The sequence below is a fragment of the Mustela lutreola genome, chromosome 11 (genome assembly GCF_030435805.1).
Source record: "Mustela lutreola isolate mMusLut2 chromosome 11, mMusLut2.pri, whole genome shotgun sequence".
Classification (NCBI taxonomy): domain Eukaryota; kingdom Metazoa; phylum Chordata; class Mammalia; order Carnivora; family Mustelidae; genus Mustela; species Mustela lutreola.
This window is the reverse complement of record NC_081300.1, coordinates 70,122,116-70,136,691: the sequence shown is the minus strand read 5'-3', so window position 1 is coordinate 70,136,691 and position 14,576 is coordinate 70,122,116. Positions and strand designations below refer to the sequence as shown.

Here is a 14,576-nt window from a genome sequence, read left to right as displayed (position 1 = left end):
GTAACAGAAGCCCCCCGTGATCCCTCTCTGGGACACGAGTCATGAGAATGGTATTTTGTCTCTGCCTGCCCCAGTTTCAGGAAGCTGGAGGCCCCCTGGGTTACACAGCAGCTGTGACTTTTGTTGGGACCTCTTGGAACTCGTCACATATAATAGTGTGTGCCAGGTTCTTTGGGAAGTTGAATAAAATCTCAGACTTCCGCTGGAGCTGATGGTAGCTGCTCTTGATTGAATCTACAGAATAAAAAGGGCACCGAGTTGCTGCTTGGAGTGGATGCTCTGGGGCTTCACATCTATGACCCTGAGAACAGGCTGACCCCCAAGATCTCCTTCCCGTGGAATGAAATCCGAAACATCTCGTACAGCGACAAGGAGGTAGGACGTGCTTTGCATGCAGACCCACCAGCAGTGCCACTCTCGGGCTTTTCCCATCTCTCCTCGCTGTAGCGGTCCCCAGCCAGACTGCTCCTTGTTACCAGTAAAATCCTTTAATCCCCAGGCTTTGGGTTTGGGGTTGTTGTTTTCTGTTTAGAGAATGGTATCAGCATCTTTTATTCAACTGGCATCACTAAACCCCTCCTGCTGACTAACAAGAGGCTGGGGAGCTCAGCTTGTCCAGAAGAACCTCCAAAGAATAGTGAACAAACCAGAAAGTAACTTTTTCTTGTTACTTGCCTTGCTATTTCTAGTGAGAAATTCGCTATGTGCATTTAAGTGTGGGGGACATTAAGTCCTCTTTCAGTGTCCAGTGCTTGATACATGTGGGGATATCTATCTATCTAATCTATCTATCTATCCACCTGTCTATCTCTGTGTGTCGCAGCAATGGTACAAATAAGGCTATCAGAACTACTTGTGAAAATCTGAGGATAATTCAGTTCGAATAACTTGGCTGTACATGCTAAGTTAGAAGTCAGATATTTCAATGCAGAATGGTGACCTTTCCCAAACACTGTCATCTTATGTTCAGTTCTTCACTCGTTTATTCTTTGTTAATTTTCAAGGAATTATCAAGCATCTGCTTTGTGTTAGGTTTTATAACAAAGATATAGGAAATCCAGTTTCAGCCCCCAGGGACGTTAGAATCAAGCAAGGCCCTGACTGATGGTGCAGGTGATGGTGACCCAGTACATTTCTGTTTTACCACTCACGGGTGCTCTCACCCCAACTCTGATTCCTTCTCCTAAAAACATGCAGCAAGATTAGGGGCCTGATACGGGGAGCGGAGCTGCAGAGGAATCAGGCAAGCTGTGATCTGTGAAGGGACTAGCAGGGGCTGGGCTCCATGTTCCCTGAAGTCCTGGCCCCGGGGTGGGGTGGGGGGCTTTGGTGGTGGGGGTGCAGAGCATGAGTCCTGAGAACACAGGGAACTGGGCAGAAGGCAGCGGGCCCGGATGGTGCTCAGTGACGTATTGGCACCTGCAGAGCTGGGAAGCCAAATGTGGAGTGAGGAATGGTGACGGCTTGTGTGGAGCCCCCACTGGAACAGATTTCCTGTTTTCCCTTCCCTAATAGTAACTCGAGAAAGAGAACCCCAGGCCCCTGGTTTCCAGTAATGTGGTTGAGATCTCCTCAGCCATGCTTGATGAAACAGATCGAGCTGCGTAATTCAAAACATGCTGGCTCTCGAATTTTCTGTAAGTAGCCCAGAAGAGCAGCACTTAGGTGTTTCTTTTTTAAAGTACTTCAGTTGAACGATCCCCGTGACTTAAAGCAGTAGGTATGCTATGGTGTGGTAGTTTTTTATCTCTAATTTCATAAAGTCTGTTTACTGCATATCCACACATTTGTGTGCTAAAGGCTCCCAAGACACTCGTTTTTCACAGAATCCAAGGCTTAAAGTCTCCCCTAGTATAGCCTGACACAATAAACCCTAATACACCCTCTCCAGGGGCAGGGTGCCATCATGTTCCATCACGTCAATAACTCAGGCAGTAAGAGGACCTCAAGCTGACTTGACATAATAGGAAGTAGTCTTAGTAGTTATGCATGACAGTTGTGCTGTCAAAACAGAAATGTTGGTTTATTTTAAGTGATCCATTGATTCTTTGTGCATGTCCGGACCTAGCACATAGCCTGTGGTTTCCCCACTACTTGTGGTTTCCCACTGACAGCTCCGGGGTTTGACTTCAAAGCCAAAAATAAGCTCACGAAATTTACAAATAACCTACATGAAAGCAATAGTGCTTCCAAGTTGGCTTGACCAAAAGCTAACCGAAGGATCATTTTCCTCCATGTGCTGACTCCTCCCCGGACAAAATAACATGCAAAAGACATACCCAAGAATTTATCTTCACAGACGTATTTATCTGCTTAGCACATCTTTCTTGGGAATAGGTACTCATTTTTCTCAGTGCATCTTTGCAACTGAGGATCCGACTGGTCTGATCAGGAATGGTTGAGAACAGCGGTTGCCATTTGTTCTTCGTATGCTTCTGTGCCTAGTGGTCTGGTCCTGGGATCTCCTACTTGGCTACCACTCTGTCCTTACTCAGCTTTCTCTCCCCTTTGATTTCAGGACCAGTTTCCCTCTTCTACCACAGTCTGTTCTTCACACTTTATTCCTTTTATTAATAGCTTTTAGCTGAGAATCCCCATGTTCAGAACCTGGAGTGATGACCTGTGTGCTGCCCCATCAAACCCCAGCCTACCCCTGCCTTCCTCCCAGTCTGAGCTCATGACAGCTAGTCATCAGAGAGCTAATAGTGTGTGTGTGTGTGTGTCTCTCTCTCTCTCTCACACACACACAGCTCATTTCCTTATCTCTCCCTCATTTTTGTTGCTTGCCCTGTCCCGAATGGCCCTCCGTCCGACCTTTTAACTTCCCTCTCATACTCTATTTGTCTGACCAGCTGAAGTTCCCCTCCCACTTATGGTAGGTTGATGCTGAACCCCCATGACATTTGTGATTTGTGCTTCCCAATGAGGCACTAATAGATGATGTAATTTCTCGAGTAACTGACCGTCATTAGTCTGGTTCCTGCTAGGTGGTGAGCTTCCTGAAGGCAGAACTGGGCCTGTGGCTCTGCAATAGGCTTCCCATTTGTTGGCCTCACAGTGGGGCCCACTGAAGGCTGGTGTTTCAAGTTACAAAGCCCAAGATGGTGCTGACAGCACACCTTCCAGGATCCTGGACTTCCACAGCCCCAGACTTGGCGCCCTCAGCCGCTTATAATTTACCATGGTTTAGTGCCCAGGCACCAGGAAGCCAGGACAAGGCACAGCAGCCTCATGCTGGGTCTTTGCCAGCTTGGTTACTGCTTTTGTGGAATTTCCCAGTTGGTGCTCACACTCTAGGCTGTGAGACTGAAACTGTTTTCTGCTTCCTTCTTTCAGTTTACTATTAAGCCATTGGATAAGAAAATCGATGTCTTCAAATTTAACTCGTCAAAGCTTCGTGTTAATAAGCTGGTAAGTTGAGATCCCGGTTTTTGTTACTGATAACTGTAGTTTTTCTGAGATACTTTTTTCTGAGTGCTTTTTTTTTTTTTTTTTAAGATTTTTTATTTATTTGTTTGACAGAGAGAGAGAGTGCAGGGGGAGTGGAAGAGCGAGAGAAGCAGGCTTCTAGCCGAGCAGAGAGCCCCATAACCTCGAGTGAAGTGTAGAAGGATACCTCACCTGCTACACGCTTTTCCAGTAGACCTTGAAAGACTCTTCCCTTTAGCTTAACCTAACAAGTCAAACCTAGATTTTATGATGTGGAGTTTTTAAAAAAATATTTTATTTATTTATTTGACAGAGACTGTGAGAGAGGGAATGCAAGCAGAGGGAGTGGGAGAAGGAGAAGCAGGCTTCCTGCTGAGCAGGGAGCCTGATGCAGGCCTCGATCCCAGGACTCTGGGATCATGACCTGAGCCGAAGGCAGACATTTAACAACTGAGCCACTCAGGTGCCCATGATGTGAAATTTTTAAAAATTATTTTTATGGAGGTACTTTATACATATAAAAGGATAAGTATGTGTATTAGGTATAAAAAGGGGCAAAAATGAACATCTATGTACCCACTACCCAGCTTTAAGAAACAACACACTTCCAGTACTGTTAGAACCCTTCATGTTAGCATCCCGCTGGCTTCCCCCACCCACCTCCCCAAGGGTGATCACCATTCTAAGCTGTGTGCCTATTATTCCCTTGCTTTTCCTCAGAACTTGACTTCATATATAGCAAAATGAATATACTGTTAAGTTTTGTGACCTTTTGAAGTATACCAAGTGCTATCAACTGTCTGTGTTCTTCTGTCACCTTTTTTCATACATTATTATTTTCTGAGGTGTATCTCTGTTGATGCTTCAAGATACGATCCCTTTATTTTCATTGCTATATAGTATTCCTTTTATGGATATATGTGTGTGTGTGTGTGTGTGTGTGTGTGTATTTGTCATTCTTCTATTAATGAATAATTGCTTTTAGTTCTCTGCCATTTTAACCAGGCTGTTGTGAACATTTTTGTACCTGCCTCCTGCAGTAGTCTCTCTAGAGAGTATCTGCTTAGGAGTACAGATGCAAGGCTGTAGTGTATGTCCAAATTCAGGATTACACCATGTTGTTTTTCAAAGAAGGTGAATTAATTGGCAGATCCCATGCAGTGGGTGCAACTTCCTTTTTTGAATCTTCCGTGCTTATATTATCAGCCTTTAACATTTTTTTTGTCACTCTTGTGCATATGAAATAGTATCTCAGTGCAAGTTAATGTGCATCTATCTATTTACTAATGAAGTTGAACATCTTTTTGTATATTTTTTGGTCAAGCTTATTGTCTTTTTAAAAAATTTTAAATTTAATTAATTAACATATAATTTGTCTGTAATAATTAACATATATTTGTTTCAGGGCTACAGATCTGTGATTCATCAGTCTTGTATATAATACCCAGTGCTTATTACAACACATGCCCTCCCTGAGCTCATTGTCTCTTTTGTCAAGCATTTGATACCCTTCGGTCATCATTTTCAGGGATGTTTGTACTCTATATTGGTTATACCTTCTCCCATCATGTGGCTTGTTTTCCCTCCCTTTTTAAGGTCTTAACAAAGAATGTTTGATTTTAATATAGACAAATATATACATCTTTTCCTTAGTCATTTGTACTGTTTGTGTCTTGTTTGACATCTTTTTTTTTTTTTTTAAATTTTATTTATTTGACAGAGAGAGATCACAAGTAGGCAGAGAGGCAGGCAGAGAGAGAGAGAGAGAGGAGGAAGCAGGCTCCCTGCTGAGCAGAGAGCCCGATGTGGGACTCGATCCCAGGACCCTGAGATCATGACCTGAGCCGAAGGCAGCGGCTTAACCCACTGAGCCACCCAGGCGCCCCTTGACATCTTTTTTTTATCCTCTGATCATAAAGATATTCTACATTCTCTCTCTCTCATTTTTTTTTAAAGATTTTATTTATTTATTTGACAGAGATCACAAATAGGCAGAGAGGCAGACAGAGAGAGAGAGAAGGGGAAGCAGGCTCTCCACTGAGCAGAGAGCCACCCAGGCGCCCCTCTTCTACATTCTCTTAAAAAATTTCAAGGGCTTAGTCTTCACATTTAAATCTTTAATCCGGGGCACCTATGTGGCTCAATGGGCTAAGCCTCTGCCTTCAGCTCAAGTCATGATCCCAGGGTCCTGGGATTGAGCCTGCATTGGGCTCTCTGCTCAGCAGGGAGCCTGCTTCCCCCTCTCTGTCTGCATGCCTCTCTGCCTACCTATGATCTCTGTCAAATAAATAAATAAAATCTTAATATAAAATAAATATATAAATCTTTAATCCAGGGTACCTGGATGGCTCAGTCATTAAGCATCTGCCTTCGGCTCAGGTCATGATCTCAGGGTCCTGGGATTGAGTCCCGCATCAGGCTCCCTGCTTGGAGGGAAGCCTGCTTCTCCCTCTCCCATTCCTTCTGCTTGTGTTCCCTCTCTCACTGTGTCTCTGTCAAATAAATAAATAAAATCTTTTAAAAAATAAAAATAAATAAATGTTTAATCCTTCTGATTTTTGTGTATGGTGTAAGGGAGGGGCCCAGCTTCTTTTTCTCCATGTGAATCACCTGTTGTCCCAGCCCAATCTATTGAATGAACTTTCCTACCCTCCCTCCTCTGCAGAGCTACATCTTAGGAGAATGAGATGCAGCCAGAAGACATGCAGAAGTGTCATCTGTCCTTCTCCTCACTTGTGATTTTTGCCCCCCTGGCATCCTTAAGGCACCTCCGTTTTGCCTATCTCCGGAGCAGAGAGCCCTGGAGGCCGGTAGTAGGGAGGGCCTCAGTGTTTCACTCCGTGCTTTATTTCTCAGGTTTTCTGCTGACCCCAAGAGCCCTGAAACCAATACGCCATAGGGCGAGTGAGCTGGTAGGCAGTGAAGTAAACTTCTGGCTTTAACATTGCCACTGCTTCCAACCACAGATTCTCCAGCTCTGTATCGGGAACCATGACCTTTTTATGAGGAGAAGGAAGGCCGATTCTTTGGAAGTTCAGCAGATGAAAGCCCAGGCCAGGGAGGAGAAGGCTAGAAAGCAGGTGAGCAAGACCGTGTCTGAACCACCCTTGTCGCTGCTTCGTGGTCTTGGCCTGGGAGGTGAGCAGCAGTCATGGGCTGACAGGTGTCGTTCAGCCATAGGTACACCTTCTCTCATTTTATCTCTGTTGGATCTTCACTGGCTGATGCCCAGCCAATGGGGTGTCTGCTCTGAAAGGAGGAATAAACTCTGACAGCATATGTAAAAGAAACATTTCTAGTATTTCCCCACTTAAGTAAGTGAAGTGTGATTAATGCAGGCTTGGGAAGGGATAGGCAAGCCTATGTCCATCCATCTGTCCATCCGTCCGTCCATCCATCCATCCATCCATCCGTCCACCCATAGTCTGTCCACCTAACTAGCTTGCTTTCTTTCTGCCTGCCTGTCTCCTTTGCCCAGCCTTGTCCTTTTCTAATTAGATGGTGATAGAATGCACAGCAGCGTCTCATGCTTGCTGAGGGAATGCTAATTAGACTCCGGCCCCACTTCCCTGCCACAGGTCAGCCCAGGCGGCATGTTGCCCATGGTGGGAGGTGCTGGGAGTGCTTATCAGCAGACTGGACAGTCCGCATCATTGTTTTCTACTCAAATCATGTTGACTCACCGAAATCCACACAACTAATCTGAGCCTCGCTGCCGAGAATATCCACTGTGGTTTTGGACCAACTCCTAGACAGAGTAGCAGCAGCTGCAGTCAGCTGCCCTCAGGACTTGTAGGCTCAGAGGTGTAATCATTAGTCTGTGTGCAGCTTTCTGATGTGGGGACTCCAGTGAGGCTGGCTCCCTGCCCTGAGATTTGGAACGAAATGCCCAGTTTTAGCCAGCATGCCTTCAGCGTTCCATCCCTTTGCTCTGTGAGACGACAGACTGTTGGGCTGCTTTGGGGGCCACGGTGGTGGAGTGGGTTTTCTTGGACAAAGAAATACTCCTGAGCCAGCACAGGTCTAGGTGGCAACTTCAAGAAGAGCCTTCTTTGACCTCTTTTCAGACAAGCAAAGCTTAGAAGTGAGAGATCTGAAAATGGCAATGAGTGCGACAGCCTCGGAGCTGTTGGCAGATAATAGAATGCAAACGGCCCTGGCCTGCACTGCTTGTAGAACACCAGAGACATGTCCCTGGCATCTGGCAGCCACAGGCTGAGGACTTCATGGCCCAGTGGAATAGACACAGACCTTGGAGCCAGATGGGAAACTTAGTATGTGACATTAGTAAATGACTTACCTCCCAGACCTCAGTTTTCCCATCTGTCCAGTGGAGCTAATGGTATGTCTTCTCGGTCTCAGATCAAAGGACCATTGCCCCTGAAAGCCTTTGCAGACTGAAACGACCTTGTAGGCAGGAGGCCCCTTATTAGTGGGTGGCGGTCTCAGGAAAGTGCAGTGCTGGGAACAGAAGGTGGTTTCCTGGGATTTTTTTCAAGTGGAGAATAATGGAGGTACAGTAATCTACCTAATGGAAATCATAATGCAGTGGAAATTAGGAAAAAAAAAAATTGGCCAAGCTTTTCACTGATCTGCAGGTGGAAAATTGGAGAAGAATTTACAGTATTTTATTGCTGTCTTTGCATTATTCCTTTGAGGCCCAATGCCCTTTTTTTGGCTCAGTGTTTAGAAAAGGCAGCAGTCTTAAAAATCTTGTGTTTGGGAGAAGATTGAAGCAAGAAGTAATTAAATGTGCTCTATATAAGGAAGAAAATAGAGCTGTGGTCACTTCTGGCTTCTGCTTTCTGAACTCAGTTAATACCCTGCGATCACAGAGAATAGCACTTGTCCTGTGCTTGTTCCCCTTATTAAGCTCTGCATGTGGCCCAATTAATACAGTGATCCAGAAGGCATGGGAGGCAGCAGTGGCTTTGTACCGGTGCCTTAAGGACGGGGTTGGGGGAGGTTGCTGTGTTCCCTGCTCAGCTCCCTCCTGTCACAGTCCTGGCCAGGAGCTGCCTCTGCGTGAGGCTGGGCCCCTGTATGGTGGCATTGCAGCTTCCCCACCATGACACACACTGTGTGAACTCCCGATGTCTCACGTAGAACCATTCCATCTTCTCCGTGGGTCAGCGGCAGGAGCGACTGGGGAAGAAATTAGAGATGTGGGAGGGGTCCGTGTGGAAGAGAAATGGCAAAGTGGCTCTTCCAGCCAGAAGTGAGCGGTGTGTTTCTGGGGCTCTGTCTCAGGGAGAAGGGACCTGCATTGTGTCCTGTCAGCTGCAGGGCAGAGCCACATGAGGTCTCCCAACAAAAAGGGATATTGGCAGGGTGGCCATTTCAGCACACAGTGTGGAAGAATGGCACCTTCGATCTGGGTACACTTGACAGGGCTTGCCTTTTTATTGTTGTGTTTGTTCTCTCACCTCTAGACGTTTTTTCAAGGGACACAGCCTTCGATCCTGCAGCTGTTTTCGAAGGACAAAGGGTGGCGGGTGACAAGAATGACACTGGCAACCTAAAGTAAAGGGGAGAGAAGAGGGTCTCCTTGGGGGACTCTGGACACTGGGCATTCTCGGGCCTCTGTGGCACTGCAGGCCATGGGTTCCGTGACTCAGTGGCCACTGTCATTGGCCCTCAGATGGAGCGGCAGCGACTTGCTCGAGAGAAGCAGATGAGGGAGGAGGCAGAGCGCACGAGGGACGAGCTGGAGAGGAGGCTGCTGCAGATGAAAGAAGAGGCGACAATGGCCAACGAAGCTCTGGTGATTGCTTTGGGGGTCTGGGCCCCTGGAGGCTACATGGGGACTCACGTGGGTTTAGGAAGTTAAGCCTCCCAACGACCACAGATTATTAACATATGCTTTGACATTTCAGCTAAAAAAAAAAAAAAAAATCAGTTCCACCTGTGTCGGCGGAGGCGGACTGGTGAAGTTCATGTGCGGCCAAGCCCCACTTTGACTGGGCCTCGCCTTTAAAGTGGGGCTTCTTGGGGCGCCTGGGTGTCTCAGTGGGTTAAAGCCTCTGCCTTTGGCTCTGCTCAGGTCATGATCACAATCGAGCCCCACATTGGGCTCTTAGGGAGCCTGCTTACCCCACTGCCTGCCTCTTTGCCTACTTGTGATCTCTGTCTGTCAAATAAATAAAATCTTTCAAAAAAAAAAAAAAATAAATAAATAAATAAATAAAGCAGGGCTTCTCAGTTGATACTTAGGGCAGATCACCCTTTATGGTGGGAGCTGTCCAGTGGCTCACAGGATGTTTAGCGGTGTCCCTGACCCCTACCCGCTAGATGCCAGTAGCACGCCCCCCCCCACCACTTGTGACAATCAAAAATGCCTCCAGACATTGTTACCTGTCTCCCAGGGGAGCAGTCTCTACTGGTTTAAACCACTGATTTAAAAGGAAAAAACAAGGTAAAGTTGGTTTTCTTCCTCATACAGCATATGCCTCAACTCAAGTGGACACTCAGAAAGGCACTTTCTTCTTGCTCCCCGTAGGCAGAACCTGAAGAACCTTTCCAAACAGTTGAAAGTGTGGCTTGTCATCCCGTGCCCAAGTGTCCTCTGATGGGACATTCAGTGGCAGGGCCCTGGAGACCCTGGTTCTCGCTGACCTGAATGTCTGAGGCCACAGCTGGAGGGGGATGATGGGTACGTGGTCCCCCTCTCAGCTGACAGTGCTCTTCTCCAGATGCGGTCTGAGGAGACGGCTGACCTGTTGGCAGAAAAGGCCCAAATCACAGAGGAGGAGGCCAAACTCCTGGCACAGAAGGCTGCAGAGGCTGAACAGGAAATGCAGCGCATCAAGGCTACAGCCATTCGGACAGAGGAGGAGAAGCGCCTGATGGAGCAGAAGGTGCTGGAGGCCGAGGTGCTGGCACTGAAGATGGCCGAGGAGTCAGAGAGGAGGTGAGAGGTCGGGAGTCCCGGGCCCTGGGGCTCAGGCGAAGGCCCATCCGGTCTTGCAGAGCTTGACTGCACTTGTCCGCAAGCTGCTTCTCCATCTTCTGGGGCGGGGGGAGGCTCCTCCCTTGACAGGTTGGTGAGAACTGGTACCTAAGCCGATAGAGGGTTTGAGGGCTGGAATTAGTAAAAAGGCTCAGGAACACAGTTCTCTTGTTGAGTGGATCTCTGGTCATGCTTGGGCCTGTGATAAACCGCCGTCCCTCTGATAGTTGTGTTGGCAGGAAAGCCATCAAGCACAGCTGCCAGCTGCTTTCAGCTGAGGAGCTGTAAGCAGGCTTTTCTTATATTTAAAAAAATGTGGTTCTTTTCCCTTTTCATTTAGGGGAATTGTGGGGAGACAGCAGCTATTTACCTTTAACGAAGTAAGGAGGAACCCCCTTCCCTGCATCCCTTCTTGGTGCTAAGGCTCCTGAGGCAGATAGGAGGGGAGGGCCAGGATCCTCTTTGTGGCCAGCTCACAACCAGGTTGAAGGATGCAACTGTAGTCTCTACTTCCCAAAGATTATTCTAGGCTCGGGATTGTTCTGGCCCTGTCATCTTCAGATTAACACTGGCGCATTCCCCACAGTGTTTGGCTCTGTTGATTCAGAAAACTTGAATTTGGCTTTTTGCTACCAAGGTGCATTCACTACAGTTTCCTCTCCATTTTTTGCATGTCGTTCTGGGAATATGGTTCTTGGTTTCCTGCCCTGTTTCGGGCCCCTTTCTTTCTGTGTGCAGGTCACTTCCCCTGCTGACTGATGCATGTTGGGCCGGGCCCCCTGGGTCCTGTGTCTTGCAGGGTGAGGTGTGACGCCCTCAGCGTTGGTGCTCGTCATCTTGCTTGAGGTTGGCCCCAGGCCTGCAGGTGTTTTACTTAGGGGCTGTGAAGAATCAGTTTTCTCCCATGCTGCCCTTCAGAATCCAATATAAGACCTCCGATCCACTGTACTGTACCTTTGCCCAGCCCACTCTCACCCAGAAGTGAAGCAGAGGAAGCTGCTAGCTCCTCCCCCACTTCTCCTCCCACTCCACCAACTGCAAAGGTTTGAACTTGACTTCTGCCCACTAGCTTCCCTGCTCTTCTGGTTTAGATTTACTGTTGCAATGAACAGAACTCAGGAATGTTGTCCTTGCTTTGGAAGTTCTGATTTTCATATAAATGCCCCCACAGCCACTGGCCTTGTTTGCCTGATCTGGTGCCATCCTCAGGATTAACCCATGACCTTCATTTCCAGGGGAATAGTGGCGCAGAGGGCTTGCTTTCTGCCACCTGTCGCCTTCGTGGAGCTGACTGGCTCCTCCTTTCCTTGCAGGGCTAAGGAGGCTGATCAGCTGAAGCAGGACCTGCAGGAAGCCCGTGAGGCAGAGCGAAGAGCCAAGCAGAAGCTCCTGGAAATCACCACCAAGCCCACATACCCGGTGAGCCTGGCTGGGGGCTGCCAGCCTTGAGCTGCTGCAGACCTCACAGCTTTCCCTTCCCTCCCAGCCCTTCTGCTCCCCTGCTTTCTCTGGTTCCCCGGGTGGCCATGGCAGAGTGAGTGCTGCTTTGGGCCTGCAGCTGGGGACTGGAGAGGATGCCTGGTCTGCCGTCTGGCCTTGGACAAGTCACCTGTTCAGTTACTTAGATAACAGGCAGCAGGGCCTTTCCCAGCTCTGAAATGTTTTTCTTATTCTAAGTAGTATAGTCCCAGGTTATCCTCAGAAGAGGATAGGCTCTGGATGCCAAGCTGAATGTAACCTTCAGCTACCTGCATATACCATATATTGTCATTGTAGTTCTGGGAAGGGGTACCCCATGTACCTCAGAATGAATGATTGCCACGTAAAAACAAGCTTCCAGACTCAATTTTGGGACAAGGAGGCAGACTTAAATTTAACAGGGCCACACAGTGAATAGAGAAGTCTTCCCTGCCCCTTCCTCTGTGCATTCAGTTCAGTAGACTATTCTGTTCCATGTAATACCAGGCAGATGCTCAGTCTGTACCCAGACAGGGTGCACAGGGGCCTGGAGGAGAATGTAGCCCAGCCTGAGGAGCAGCAGGAGAGGCATAGGGTGGCACCTGGGCAGGCTCTTAGAGGGGATGTCAGAACGAGCTAGGTGGGCAAGAGACTGGGGGGGTGTTTTCAGCCACCACACAGGTGTGCGCGTGTAACCCACAGGCACAAACACACGCACTGGCCACTCGTACGGCATAGGCAGTGAAGAGGTGCACAGCGACTGAAGTAGCCCAGGGTTTGAGGTGGAGGGAAATGTGAGCAGTGTGCTCCTGTCATCTGCTCCGGTTCTCTAGGTTACCCCAAGCCAGCCATTCCTTATTGTCTCTCACGGCCCGGTGGGTTGAGTGGGCTGCTGGTCCTGCCGCAGGTTGCCACTGTCTGGGCTGGGCACCTGAGATGTGGGGGGTTCGTGGCTGGCTCAGTCGATAAGAGCATGTGACTCTTGATCTCGCCATGGCAGGTTCGAGTCACACGTTGGGTGTAGAGATAACTCAAAAATAAAATCTTAGAAATAAATAAAACAACGCACACTGGAGCAAACTTTATACACTCTACACGCAGTAAATAAATAAGTTGTGGAGGAGTTCATATCAGTCTTTTAATCATATTTCGCAGTACGGATGGATTGTAATTCATTTAAGTGGTTCTCTGTGGATGAGTGTTTAGTCTGTTTTCTTCTGCAGTTGTGAACAAAACTACAGAAAATACCCCTGAGCACAAATCTTCGCACATACGGTGAATATACTGGTAGAATAACTTCTCATAAATAGAGCCGTGGGGTTAGGTTTTCCGTCGAGATGCTCTCCACAGGGGTCGTACCAGTGTCTGTTCTCACCCACAGTGCAGCACTCTGTGCCCATCTTTTCGGAAATTTTGATGGACTATAGCGTATGTACAGAGAAGTGCCCAGATTATAAGTGTACAGCTTGATGAATTCTCACAAACTCAATACACCCATGCATCCAGCACCCAAATCAGAAAACAGAACGTTCTAGTACCCCAGAAGCCCCCTCTCTGCACCACCTTCAACACCCACGCAGGCAGTCTGCCTCAGGCCTTGTCATCATCTCAGATTAGTACTCGGGGCCTCTCCCCTTTCCCAGATGCTGTCCCAGACTCAGCCAAGGATCCAAGGGTGAAGAGAGAGGCAGATCTTCCTGCCCTTAGGAAACTTGCCAACAGTGAGGAAGAAGACATAGCCAAAAGGGATTTTTTTTTACAGGGCGGAGTTAGGGAAGTGCCCTAACAGAACCAGAAACACAATGTTAACGCATAGCAGAGAGTTGCCATCTGGCCAAGAGGGGTCTAGAAAGGCTTTGGTGAGAAATCCTAGTATTTGAGAAGGGCCTTGAAAGAGAGATTGTGTATAGGGAGAGCAGTGATTTCAGCAAAGGAACAGAAATGGTACTGTTCACGTTTGGTTAGGGCAACCAGTTCCTCGGAAAAGCTAGACTAGATTGAGACCATATTTGAGATGACCCTTTGTTTTGGGATGAGAAAGTCCTCACATCTAATCCCTTCATCCTCTGCTTCAAGCCCTCCTCTGTCTCCATCTGAACCCAAGCCCCTCAGCATGCAGGGTAGCTCCTTAGGGTCTGGTTCTGTCTCCCACCTGCCTCCGTCAGCGTTCTCACTGAGCCTTCTCTGCGCTGCCCAGTTCCATGCCTCTTGCCGGTTAAGCTTTTTCCTCTGGCACATCATCTGGTGCCAGCAGAAGCAGCATCTCTTCTAGCAAGCCTTCTCCAGCTCCCTTGGCCACTGTTTACTCTCTGGCTACAGCATCTCTCTTACCTAACCATGATGGTCTATGAGCACCTCTGTTGACTGGATAATACTTTCAGCTGTTCCAAGCTAGGGACTCTGTCTTGTTCTCTGCCTCTCCAGCTCCTAGCCCAGGGCCCGGGGTCTTCTTCAACGAAGAAGTGAGTAGGAGTTTGTTTTTCAATTTGGCTGAGCATGAAGAGCTGTTAAAGGTTTGAGGGGAGAGGAATGTAATGATTTACCTGGATCTGAGATCTTTGGGGTCTATCACCTGGCAGCAGCCAACATGGGTAGATTGGAGGAGGAGAAATGAGTGACAGTGGTGATGCGAGGCCATGGTGGTGCTGGGTGGGAGCAGGGCCCGAGCTGTGCCCATTGCCTCTGTGGCTGCTGGAGGGGGATGGTAAACACAGCAGTGGCTCAGTTCTCATAGAACCTG

At 48.1% G+C, this 14,576-nt stretch overlaps 1 protein-coding gene across 4 annotated transcripts in view; it reads left to right on the top strand.

Moving 5' to 3' along the window:
• Window positions 1–14,576, top strand: part of NF2 (NF2, moesin-ezrin-radixin like (MERLIN) tumor suppressor) — a 79,890-nt gene that overhangs the window by 47,711 nt on the left and 17,603 nt on the right. For all 4 annotated transcript variants that reach the window (XM_059140837.1, XM_059140835.1, XM_059140836.1 and 1 more), the window contains 6 exons: window positions 241–375; window positions 3,337–3,411; window positions 6,396–6,509; window positions 9,071–9,193; window positions 10,122–10,339; window positions 11,692–11,797. In XM_059140837.1, the coding sequence (XP_058996820.1) occupies window positions 241–375; window positions 3,337–3,411; window positions 6,396–6,509; window positions 9,071–9,193; window positions 10,122–10,339; window positions 11,692–11,797 (771 nt within the window). The remainder of the gene's footprint in view (window positions 1–240; window positions 376–3,336; window positions 3,412–6,395; window positions 6,510–9,070; window positions 9,194–10,121; window positions 10,340–11,691; window positions 11,798–14,576) is intronic.